The 13,240-nt window shown below is 36.5% G+C and overlaps 1 protein-coding gene across 4 annotated transcripts in view; it reads right to left on the bottom strand.

Moving 5' to 3' along the window:
• Positions 1-1,133: 1,133 nt before the first annotated feature.
• LOC113081511 (ras GTPase-activating protein 4-like) overlaps positions 1,134-13,240 on the bottom strand; it is a 40,106-nt gene continuing 27,999 nt past the window's right edge. For all 4 annotated transcript variants that reach the window (XM_026253590.1, XM_026253598.1, XM_026253583.1 and 1 more), the window contains 13 exons: positions 10,185-10,302; positions 9,732-9,885; positions 9,538-9,602; positions 7,876-7,988; positions 7,545-7,737; positions 6,885-7,022; positions 6,476-6,620; positions 4,932-5,104; positions 2,957-3,094; positions 2,686-2,821; positions 2,114-2,234; positions 1,855-1,913; positions 1,134-1,487 (listed from right to left, as the gene is read on the bottom strand). In XM_026253590.1, the coding sequence (XP_026109375.1) occupies positions 1,369-1,487; positions 1,855-1,913; positions 2,114-2,234; positions 2,686-2,821; positions 2,957-3,094; positions 4,932-5,104; positions 6,476-6,620; positions 6,885-7,022; positions 7,545-7,737; positions 7,876-7,988; positions 9,538-9,602; positions 9,732-9,885; positions 10,185-10,302 (1,672 nt within the window). In that variant the 3' untranslated portion in view covers positions 1,134-1,368. The remainder of the gene's footprint in view (positions 1,488-1,854; positions 1,914-2,113; positions 2,235-2,685; positions 2,822-2,956; positions 3,095-4,931; positions 5,105-6,475; positions 6,621-6,884; positions 7,023-7,544; positions 7,738-7,875; positions 7,989-9,537; positions 9,603-9,731; positions 9,886-10,184; positions 10,303-13,240) is intronic.

Below are 13,240 nucleotides of genomic sequence, written 5' to 3' on the forward strand. Positions count from 1 at the left end.
CGCCGGTACCCTAACAAACCCTAAAGTTAAGTGTAAGAAAGAATAATGAATTTTTATATATATATATATATATATATATATATATATATATATATATATATATTTACATACACACACACACACACAAAATAATAATTAAATAATAATAAAAAAGAAAGAAAAATGGTCCAAATATCTCAATGAATGATATAGGCTACTCAAATCATAATTATTATGAGCATATTGCCCTATATTGACTTACTTGGTTATATTGTCAATAAAAAGACATCCAGTTTTATTTCCAAAACATACTGAACATATGACTTTAGGAATTGTGTAACTGCAGCATGGAGATTCTGGAAATATGTATATATATATATATTGTATTGAAAAAAGAAAATAATACAGGTTTCAACATTAGGGAGGAATAAAAGATGATCGTCTTGAAATTTTACACTTAGGTTAATGCAAGCCGCTCTCAAGAGATTTGTTTATTGCAAGTAATATTTACTAAAAGTTAGTACATTTCAGTTATAAGTAAATATGGCTGCCGAGGAATTGAACACACCATCCAATAGAGACATTCTTGATCATTTTCTGGAACTGGAATTTAAAGAGTTTTGTATTTACAAGCACTGCTGTAAAGCGAAAGAAGCCTGACTTCAGCTTATGAATAAAAACACTCTAATGCCACCTAGTGGAGAAAAACTAAACTCCACTTTTTAAGAAAAAAGTAATGGTCCGCGTTTTAAAATGACAGAAATACACAGTTTATATCATAAAAAGACAACAGGAAAGGCAGCATTCTATGGGTTTCAGATCTAAGAATAAACTAATTATCTTCTTGCCATCAGCCTAAAGAAAACCAATGAAAAACAAACATCTTAAATCTATTTAAACAGTTTAATAAAACTGAATTAATAGAAGATTACACGGTGGAAGAGTTGACATGCATATCTACAGTGCTTTTTAAAGTCAAAAGCACATTAAATAAAGAATGCTGATTAGTTGAAGTTAATGCTGAAAATCATTACAGTTGAAACTAATTTGTTTGAATGCATGTAAAAGCTGCAGAGGTTTTGGAGTTTGCAACCCACTTGAATCATTGCAGTAAGTTAACACTGTCCTTACCTTGATACAAAATACACAGCAAACACACCAGAACTATCCTTTAATAAAGGGATCGCAATCACAGCCCTCTACATTTTCCATCTGTGCACCAAGAACTGCTGCAAAAGTTCAAGAACACAAGAACAAATCAAACTTACTGTACAGTATTTCTTCTCTCATCTATGTGTTTGAAGCCTGCGGATGAGCTCGGTGACTGAATAGCACTGTGAATTATGAAATGCAACCAGTTTAAGACAAAAGTCCTTTTGTTTACGCTTGTTATTCCAAGAAAACCTTTTTATTCTTCGATCTTTCCTCTTCTTCCACCGCGGCATGTGCGTCATGTAGGTCTTGGAGAATACTGAAGAGCTTTGATAGTCCATCTACTTTCTTCTGGTCTGTAGAACAAAAAGCCATCAGTAGAACAAATGTTACTTGGAAATAATACACGCGAGTTGTATTTTAACCTGGACAAAAATCATTAAATGGAATCATTAAATAGTATTTTAAATAATGTTTTGTTTTTATAGAATCAGTTTTCATTTAAAATTTTGCAACTATGTGTTTTTGTCATTTTTATTAGTTTATTATATTCTTCAGTTTTAGTTTGAGTCATCTTAATACTTCTAACTTAAACTTATTTCACCTGTCAAGACACCATTTATAATTATCAGTGTAAATTTCCCATTTAATATGCATTTCATTTTATTCCAGTATTTTCTAATTGTAAAAAAACACAGAAAGAAAGCAGGCTTGAAAACATACCTCTTCCTGAATCTGCCTCCTGAACCCCCTGCTGCTCTCTCAACTCATAATATTTATCTCTGCAAAAAAAAGTGCCAACATCATATTTAGATGACCTGGACTTATAGCTAATTGACATGGATTATAGACACAAATAGGACAAAACTGTTTCGTATAAACACATTTAACTGTTGCATACAATTGAATTCTAATTGAATTGTTATTGTATAGAATTATGTGTTTGATGTCAGTCCTTTCCAGTATGTTAAAGGCACATTACCGCATAGCGTGCTGGACACTACGGAGGTGTTGGTAGATGAGCTGCGCCTCCAGGTCAGGGTCCAGTGGGTCGAACCACTCCTGCAGAGTCAATCCATGCCTGGTTTTATCACAGCCTGGGTCTATCAACAAAGAGTTTTCACTGCAGTTTAGTTAGAAAGATAAAAAAAAAAAACAGGATAAGAAATTATTCATTCAGGGACACATTAACCTGATAAAAAGTAACTGTAAAGACTATGTCTACTTTCTTTCTAGAATATGTACCACTGTTTTATGCAGCACAACATGTGTCCGACCTTGATAATAATAATAATTAAAAAATAATTATTGAGGAGCAAATCAGCATGTTAGAATGATTTCTGAAAGATCATGTGACCAGCTGCTGAAAATTCAGCTGTGCCATTACAGGAATAAATTATGTATTAAATGTATTAAAATAGAAAACAGTTAGTAGTTATTTTAAATTATTGATACTTAACAGTATTACTGTTTTCACTGTAACAAATGTAGCCTTCTTGAACATATGAGTAAAAAAAAGAGAAAAAAAGTTAGATGATCTAACATTTGCAGTACCTGATTTCTCCTTCTGATGGCAGCAGCTCCATCTGTCGGTTTTGTAGATGCCAGGATGGTAGCAGCTCATAGTGTTTGTGTTGTGACTGCAGGCTTTCCTCAAAGCAGACAGCCAGTGATTCAACTCATTTACACTCTACAGTCACGCAGAGAGACAAAGCCCTTTTCACAGCCCATTCTTATAAGCTCACCAACAACAAACAGATATCTGAGTCAGTGCCTATGAATAGCCACATTCACGATTTATTTGTGAATCCGGTGCAATACTAACTTTGCAGTTGAGGTACAGGGTCTCCTGCTGGCCAGAGTCTTCACTTGAGATAACCTGCATGACGTTGGCACTGCCGAAGCACTTCTCCTCCACCTTCTCTACCGCCTGGATCTTTGGCAGCGAAATAAACGAGCTCTTCTGCAGATTCAGAGACCACAGTCTACTTCATTTATCTTACATACCTTATAAATGGGTGTTTCTATAGACACTTTTGGTCGCTTTAAAAAAAAACTAATATTTCATCTGTAACCAGGCACTGTAACCATCTTTTGATCATGATGGAAATAAGGCTAAATATTTGAGGGAATTCATTTGAAATATTTTGACATAATGTTTAGACCATGGTTATTTTAGCTAACAGACTATTGGAAACAATGAAATAAAGCTGAAGTAAACTAAATATACACATGAAATAAAACTTAAATATAAATATTAGATGAAAAACGGAAAGAAAGAGAGAAATGCTGCCTTTGCAAATAAGTTTGAGGGGAAGTAAATAGACTGGAAAATAAATGAAAACTAAAAATAAAACGGAGACAAAACTTAAATACATAGAAATAGAAATATTTACAAAATAATAATAAAAAAATGAGAAACACTACAAAACTACTAAAAATGTGACAATACCAAGATACTTATAAAAATGTTTTAATATATAAAACAAAAGCAAATTCAAATACTAATAAAACTTATAACAACATAAATATAGAAAAATAATAGAATAAATAGTTTCAATTTTTTTACAATTAAATCATATTATTATTTTAGTTTTATAGGTTCAGGCCAATACAAGTTATTTGTAAGTACAATAAAAACATCCATTAAGAGTCAGGACATGTAGTGCAGAGTAATGCTCACTAGAGTAATGTTCACTCAAGATCAACTAATTATATAATTATATAACATATAATAATCTCAACTTTTGAATGCATTATTAGTTTTGTGTATAAAAATGCAATTAATTGCGCTTAATCGCAGACATTAATTCAAAAGTTGTGTATTGTGCACTTTTTTTTTCATTTAAAAATACTGCTACATGAACAAAAGTGTGATAACTTTTGCTTTGCAACACTTTAAACTAATAAGGTGCTTTTTTTTACAGTAGTCTTACTTTTACAGAGTAGCAGTTAAAATATTTATTGTAGCCTAAATCTCAACTTATAACATTAATGTAATTAAGTTAAATATAAAACAAGCCATGCACTGCCAGGACATTAATGTTTTATAGAAAATATTTTATAGTTTGTTATAGAAAAACAAGTCCAGAGCTTCGATCATATCATTATAACAGGCACCTTCCTGTTAGAGACCTGTATATTATATAAAGACCAGTGAGAGTGAGCTCTAACTGCACCGTAGCGCAGATCTTCTGATATGTGCTGTATGATTGCATAAATATTTCTGAGCAGCAAAAGTGATAGATCTGTAAAGCAATATACTGTGAGAGGGACATGTGTTACCGTGTCCCACACGACTCAAAATAATAGACCACAAAGTTAACAAAACGATTCACTCCACTTTGTTGAGCGAGAGCGCTTCTCTGTGTTCACATGCTATCGGAAACTTCCTATTTCGGAAACATATAAAGTCATGATTACGAGCTTGCATTCTTTTCTGTTAAAAATAACAGTGGACAGCCGAAATAATTTGATCGAGAGAGTCCCCTCCTGTGACCCATGATTTGACACTATGTGTATTCAGAGCCAGTGAGCAACGGACTTCCATACTAATTAAAAACTACATTAACACGTAATAAAATAACTGTCAGTGTTAATCAATTAATTAGTTATGGCGATAACGTGTTAACTTTCCCAGTCCTAATTTAGCCTATATATGTACACACACACAAACAAATGTTAACCTGTACAGCTGTACATACATTTCATGTTTCTTTTCTGCTGATTGCTGAGTTAACATAGTTAAAGGAAAGAGACCAAATCAATAGCAGCTTTAAACCTGAATCACTGCGACTCACTTTAGAGTGCGGCGTCCGCGAGTACGACAGAGTGTCTTTACGGAGCGTGACATAGTACTTCTTAAAGGGTGATGTCATGGGCATGCACTTGTCCTTGGTCCTGTGGAGGAAAAGGAAGCCTTCTTTCTCCATAGTGCCACACTGGAGGCTCATTCTTGTCTGAAGCTCAAGATCTGTTTTAAAAATAAAGCAAACAAGAGAGAGAGAGAGAGAGAGAGAGAGAGAGAGAGCAAGAAAAGTGTATAAAATCAGGGTTTGGGCTGTCTTCTGTTTATTTTTGGATGAACTACACAATTAAACCTGCAGCTTCAAGAGAGCTTTGGGGTGAAATGCTATTTCATGCATACTGAGTTTTTTACACTGTTAAAGAGTTGGATTCCCATGCTAAACATGGACAAAGTTTCAAAAATTAAGTTGTACGTTTGAAGGAGTATTTTTGGAACAAGTTACGGAAAGTTTTTTTCGAGTATGGGTCTGTGTGACGTTAGATGGAGCGGAATTTCCTTATATGGGTCCTAAAGGCACTTCTGCCGGAAGAGCGCGTGCTCCTGTAGAGCAGAGCACAGACATTCACTGATCAGAGCGAGAGGGAAATGTCACAAAAGAAGTGTGTTTTTGGTTGCCAGGGCAAGACAACCCTGCACAGATTACCAAAAAAAAAAAACACGCCGGATTTGCGTATCGTTTATTTCTTAAGGATAATGAAGTCCCAACGAAAAAGGGTCACGATCGTGTGTTGGAACTGCTTCAAATATCTCTGTGTTGTTAACTTAGCAATCGGCGCGTAAGGACATCAAGTAAACAGCATGCGATGTTGTCATCAAACTGCACTTTCCACATGTACAGCTTAAAAAAAAAAAAAAAAAAAGATGACAAAGTCGTTGCTGCTGCTGCTCTTGTTCAATTTGGAAGAGGAAAAATAATGCAAACTTATACGTATTCATCCACATTTAATCTCTGCGTTGCCTTTGTTGCCGCCGATGTAACATCAGCAACAGAATACACTCCTCTTCAGTTGCCATTGTGATCCGAATATCACGCGACCCGACTCTACTAATATCACCCGACTCTACTACCCCCCGTTGCGTGAGCGGTGTATTGCATACACGCATTGCCCGTGATGCTTGCATCCACTGTTTAGACTATGAAAGGGAGCGCGTCACTCGCGTCGTTCGCGTTGCTTGCTCGCGTTTCTTGCGTTGACTATGTAATGGCCCTAATGTCACAGTTTCCAGACGCTCTCAATGCAAAAGCTTACAGGCGCTCGTGATTCTTTAGCTCCGCCCACACGTCACGCCTCCAGCCGCTCGTGTTTTTCCGGGAAATAACGGTACAGACTATCTTTCTCTTATAAATATAATAAAACTAAAGACTTTTTGGAGATATGAAGGATGCAGTACTGCTCTATAGGAACTCAAGATTAACAGGATATTGAGTGAAAACGAGCATTTCACCTCCCCTTTAATTATCTAAAGATTGATCGGATATGACAGGTATGAATGAGTCTCAATTTTTCATCTAATAAGTAATTTCGAGCAGCTCACCTTCTGACTCATGGCAGTTGACCAGTTTGGTGATGAAGTCTTTGAGCTGAGTGATGCCTTGCTGTATGGCTGGCTGCAAGCAGACCATCCATGGCTCTTTCGAGCAACATGTGAGAGTGTCCATGTTCCCAATGGTCTGCACAGCCTGAGGAAACACACGAGACAGACACAGGAGGGAATAACCATATAACGAGGTCTTTGAATGACCTGAGGTCATAATCCATGACTATAATGTGACCAAAATAATTGATGTTTTTGTACCAGTGAGTGCAACATCTTAGCCTCCATTAAGTGAAAGGACATGAGCTTGATTTGTGTTATGTTAAAGTGATATGAATGCTAGACAAAGGTAATATGTTAATATGCTATGAGTATTCACAAGAATGGTTTCCTTGAAAATGGATCATACTTTGGCAAGTAGCAGGAGTGTTCGGCTTGTACGAGCGTCAGCATGTTTCTCTCGCAGGTGAAATAATTTTGGAGACATGATAGCAGGTGAGATGAACCGCAGACACAGGAAGCTGGTCACTGCAATGAACTTCACCTTCTGAGGAAGAATATACAAACTGGTTATAAAAGTATTGTGATCTAAATAGTATCTTTTAAAATGTATGTGTGATCTTTATGTCAAATCTTTCAAATTAATAAATTATATTGCAATATTATTACACTATAGGGCTTTTACCAATCAAATGAAATCAGTAACAACAAAATCCATCTTTGCAATGCATGAATGCATTACACTGATTTTACAGTTTCATAATTAATGTTATGATATTCATGCTTTAAATATACAATTTTGAGTAAAATATGAATTTTTGAAACGACATGAGTGTGAGCAAATGATGACAGAGATGTCATTTTGAGTGAACTATCCCTCAATTCTAGGGTCATTTTAAAATGGTACAAAATAGTCCACCTCTAAATCTGCATTATATTCTAGTAAGGCTCAAGCCTTTCTGGGCTGGAAAACAGCTGAACTCTGGACATATTAACATTTTTTTGTGACTGTTCCATACTGTTTCAGGTGACCTTTTAAATATTGTTTTTGAAAAGGAATGTGACTGACCCGGTACTCTGGCTCAGGGAAGCGTTCCTGCACTCGGAGGTAGAGTTGATGGAAAACCTGGCAGATGAGCAGGGGGCAGTAGGAGGCCGACTGCAGGACGGAGGTGAGCAGCTCAGACAGGTACGACTGCAGGAGGATGGAGCTCTGCTGAATAATATCAGACTCAGTCTGCTGACGGTGCAAGCCTGCACACCTACAATATCAAAAGAACCAGGAAAAACTCACAGAAAACTTTTACAAGCCATTAAAAGGCTAAATGCAGGATATATATATATATATATATATATATATATATATATATATATATATATATATATATATGTAGTCTTACCCTGCCTCTTTCAGTTCTACTTTACTTGGGTCCAGTTCTACGTATTTCTTTTCTTCAAAGATTCGGTTTATTATCGGGCCCAGAAGTCTGTGCAGATATTGCATCCCAGCCACCTGCCGCGACAGAATAAAGACAAAGGTGCATTTGTGTAATATTGTACATTATCACATTATGAAATCGTCTGGAATAAAATATAATAAAACAGCAGGAGGATTAAGCTGGAATAGGTATGCAATACAGCAAAAATCAAGTTTAATTTAACATGAAATTACTAATTAACATATTCATTGATTCATCTGTGTGTATGTTTGCCTTTGTAATCTTTCCTCAAAATGTAAGATGGTCTCTTTCTGGCTAAGTGGGCAACTCTTTTCTAGAATAAACATCAATGAAGATCAGACTTTATGCTCCAAGTCAAAAGTCTTGCTTTGATATTCAATCAGTTTAAAGATTTCAGCATAATTATTAAACATTCTGCACGTCAAATCTGGCCCACAAGATCCACTTTCCTACAGAGCTTAGCTCTAAACCTAATCCCACGAATACCTGAGCAAGATGATGTCTTCAGGATCATTAAAAAGCCACAGGTAGGTTAGGTTGATGAAGGTTGGAGCTAAACTCTGCAGCACGTTGGCCCTCCAGGGCAGGATTTGAGGAACCCTGGGTTAGGGTGACCACACTATAACAGGGCCTAAATTTGCGCACCATTTAAACATTCATGAAAGCTCAAAATAACAAGCCTAACTAGTGATAGTAAATATCTGTATCCAAAAGCACAAACATGAAATAGCATTTGAAAAATGTAAAAAGTTATAGTATTGTCACACCACATGGAATTTAGTTTGTTTTCTTCCATCATGTGTTCCTTGACCTAGTTTTCCCTCATGTATGATAATGTAATTATGTTCAGGTGTGTCTTGTTAATTATTTTCATTTGCCTGTGTATTTAAGTTCCTGTCTGTTTAGTTAGTGTTTGTCGGGTCTTAAATGTCAATTACTGTATTTCCGGACTATAAGTCACACTTTTTTTCATAGTTTGGCTGGTCCTGCGACTTAGTCAGGTGCGACTTATTTATCAAAATTAATCTGACATGAACCAAGAGAAATGAACCAAGAGAAAACATTACCATCTCCAGCCACGAGAGGACGCTCTATGATGCTCAGTGTTCCTGTGGTCTACACTGAAGACACTGATAGTGCGCCCTCTCGCGGCTGTAGACGGTAATGTTTTCTCGGTATAAATACGGTATAAGTGTGTTTCCATCCTTCCTTGTGTGGATTGTTAACCTTCATCTTCATCCTTGTCTTCAAGAGTGTTCATTCTACACCGTAGTGTGACAAGTATAGAGTATATTCACAGTTTGTGAAATAAAAAATATTTAATACAATTAGAAAAAGTGTGTGTGTGTGAAGTCATTCATTTTATTATACTGTTTTGATCTGTTTGACATTTGCAATGGTTACTATTAATCATTTTCCATATAGTGACATTTGTGTCAGTTTGATCCACAAAAATTATAATCATTACTAATTATAATAATAATGAACCCACAACAATGAAAACAAGAGTACTGTCCATGATTTTTAATTCATAGATAATATCAAATTCAACAAAATTCTGTAATATTTTGACTATGATATATCCCAGACTAAGTATTTTACCTTCAGAAATGATTCCATAGACTTGGATGCTAATGAATTATTGCGGAACAGTGTGTTGGGTTCATCTGAGGAGAGGAAGAATAACAGAAAATCATCACATTAATAGCATGACAGTGCACATAAGATGTTGAAAGCTTCTGGGTTTTCCCAAAATAAACCGCTAATTCACATGTATATGTTTCTGGTTTGCTTACTAGTCTTTCCCAGCTCCAGCTTGAAAATAACATCCAAGAACTCCTTGACAAGTCCTTGACCCAAAAACAGCTTCACCAGATTATTAGCTACTTCTTGTCTGTTCTCGGCTGTGGTGGTCTCATCAATCAGCATGATGAAATCAGGCCAGTTGCCCTACAATTATTAATCAGTCTCAAATGAGGATATGCTCAAAATGAACTTGATATACACAATGCAACACTGTGAGCTAAAACATTACATTAAAACTAGGGGTGCTTTCCTTTTAACATTAGCAGGCGAGAATAGAGTATCCATCAAATGCATACAAATGAGATCAGATAACACATCTCGCAATCCATACACCAAGTTATGCCTTGTTATCTTGTTACGAGGAATATGCCATGTGAATTTAAGAGATAATGCAGAGGCATATTCCCTGAGATAAGGCTCAGTCCAAATGGCATCAGACTCACTTTGAGCTGAGAGCAGACTGACTGGCTGAGTAGCTCTGTGACTGGCTTGTAATGGCTGGATGGCAACACAACCTCATCTCGAAGACGTAGCTGCAGCCGCAGAGAACCCAGAGTTCCTCTAGGAGAGAATAAGAGAATCGCAACAACATTTCATTACTATTACTTCTTCTCTTTTTGGATTAAAACGTGATTTCAACGTTTGATTAACCTTAACCTTTCGTTTCACTCAAGAAAACATGCTGTGAGGACTTACTCAAAGTGAAAGAAACACAGTGAAAACTTTCCAGGAAGTAACACACAGCATGACAGACAAACGGTATTACACAGAATGACTCCACTAAGGACACTGTTCTGTTCAGCAATACATGAAAAAGCCAAACAATAAGTGTTATTACTGTGGATGTGGGTGGCTATGTTTTCTAACTCTGTCATGATGGAACAGAAAATGAGGACACCGGTGCAAACTGAAAAACACAATATTGTGGCAACCATTTGAAGACAACTTGGCCTTAAAAATGTATGTTTCACACCAAAGTATTGGATTGGAATTTCTCTACTATGCGACAGAGAGTCGAAGGTTAAGACACAATCGTTAGCCTATTTTTACAAAAACTACATTTTCGTGTTTCTTTTCGTGTGTGCCAATTTAGCCACAACGATTCATAAAACACTCCATAATGAAATGTGGCTGACAAACTGTTTAAGAATGCAAGACTGTCTACGATTATCTCAAATTTCCTCTTTTTTATTTCAAAATATTACAATTTGTCAGATCTGTCATGATATGACCCACTTAAACCTTTGTTATTCCAAATAGCGTTAATATGTTGTAACTTGCACACGTAGTCACTCCATTCGCCACATGTTTTCTCACTGTAAAGATGGGTAATACTCAAGGGAGGTGGAAATTTGGAAGAGTTCATGTGTGTGTAGCGAGTCTGAGCCAGTCACTGAACAGCAGGCAACAGATGGTGAGCTGTCAAAAATCCAATCAGGAAGAAGATGGTGAGAGAGTGAAAAAGAGGGGAGCCAAGGGGAGCCAGGGACTATAAGAGCTTAATGGGAAACTTTTCATTAGGATGACATATAAGAAAGAGTAGAAAAATAAAAATAAAAATCATGATGACTTAGGGATGATTATCAACATTACAATATTACAATATGGTTATTGCATGCTGGCACAAAAAACAAAACAAAAATACAGTTAAATAATTGGATTGGCTATGACATTTTTATTCCCATCTTGGTTTTTTTTGTTTTGTTTGTTTTTTTGTCAGAATAGAAAAAAGTCAAAACTGTTTAGCAGGAAAGGACGATTGTATATTAGCATTTTCAAAACAAGCCAAAATCTGTAAATTTTGAATACAAAAGTTTTATATATTATAAAATATAGTTAAAATATTACTAAGTTTAAGAGCAGCTGTTTGTTTACCATAAACAATGAAGCTGCCTGGTGATATCAATTACAATGGTAATTTCAATGTTCTTATGTTTTCTACGTGTGTAAAAGGTGATATTAAATTCATGAATAAAAAAATATTAAGTTCACGTATTTTATATAAAATTAAGGTAATGTAAAATTTTAAGTGACATCCACTACCATTCCAAATTTGGGCTATGTTTTTTTTATTTTTATGAATACTTTTATTTAACAAAGATGCATTAAATTGGTTAAAAGTTAAAGAAAATGCATTTATAATGTTAAAAAGAAAGTGTATCATGGTTTGCACAAAAATATTAGGCAGTATAACCGTGCCATCACTGATAATAATAAGAAATGTCTCTTGAGCAGCAAATGAGCATATTAGAATGATTTCTGAAGGATCATTTGACATTAGGCTCATTTGAGATGAGCCTCGCCTGAAATTTGTGCTGTGTGCTGACACACTGAATAGCAGAGTAATGATGCTGAAAATGTATTTCATATTATTACTGTTTAAAATGCATTTTTGATCAAATAAATGCAGCCTTGTTGAGCATAAGAAATGTATTTAAAAAATATAAAAATCGCACCAACTTTTAAACTGTTGTGTAGATTTTGCTTCATTAGCAAAATCAATTATTAATTTCTGTTAATTAATGTTAATAAATGCATAAAGCAAAGAAATGGTCATTGTCAGATTACAGGTGGTGGTCATATAATTAGAATATCATCAAAAAGTTGATTTATTTCACTAATTCTGTCACGTGCGGTGATACAGGAACTAGAAGAGATCCAAGTGCAGGAATGATTCTTTATTAAGGGTAATTCAAACGGGTAAACAAGCCAGGCAGGGTCAAAACCAGAAGATCCAAAACAAAACATAAACAAGACACGAACACAAGGCAAGGCAAGGCAAGGCAAGAATGACGGACATGAAAAACTTTTACATTAAACAAGGACTCCGTAACAAAGACAGAAACAAACCAGGTATTTATAGACAGGTGCAAATGATGTACGTGGGAACAGCTGAATACAATGAACAGTGACGATAAGGGGAAGTGAGACCTCTAGTGGACACCCAGGGATACACAGACCAGACACTGTGACATTACCCCCCCCTAAGGAGCAGCTACCAGATGCTCCTCAGACACACAAAAACAAACCAAAAAGACCAGGAGGGAGGAGGACCGGAGAAAGCTCAGGTGGAGGGATGGAGGGCCAGACTAACTGAGGGGAACAGACAGAAACAAAACAGAACTCAAGTACACAAAACAGAAGTCCATAAGGAACATCATGCGGTGCCCCCCAGGGCGGAGCGGACGACCACCACGTCCTCGTGGTCGATGTCGGAGTCCCCCAGGGCGGAGCAGATGACCAACACGCCCCCGTGGTTGAGGCCGGAGTCCCCCAGGACGGAGCAGCAGACCACCCAGTGACTTGACTTGGCTCTGGAGGGTCATCGAACATCTGACTCAACTCTGGAGTGTCCACTGGCACCTGACTTGACTCCGGAGGGTCCACTGGAACCTGCCTCGACTCCGGAAGGTCCCCCGGAACCTGACTCGACTCCGGAGAGTCCACCGTAACCTGACTCGACTCCGGAGAGTCCACGGGAATCTGACTCGACTCCGGA

The sequence above is a fragment of the Carassius auratus genome, chromosome 5 (genome assembly GCF_003368295.1).
Source record: "Carassius auratus strain Wakin chromosome 5, ASM336829v1, whole genome shotgun sequence".
Lineage (NCBI taxonomy): Eukaryota > Metazoa > Chordata > Actinopteri > Cypriniformes > Cyprinidae > Carassius > Carassius auratus.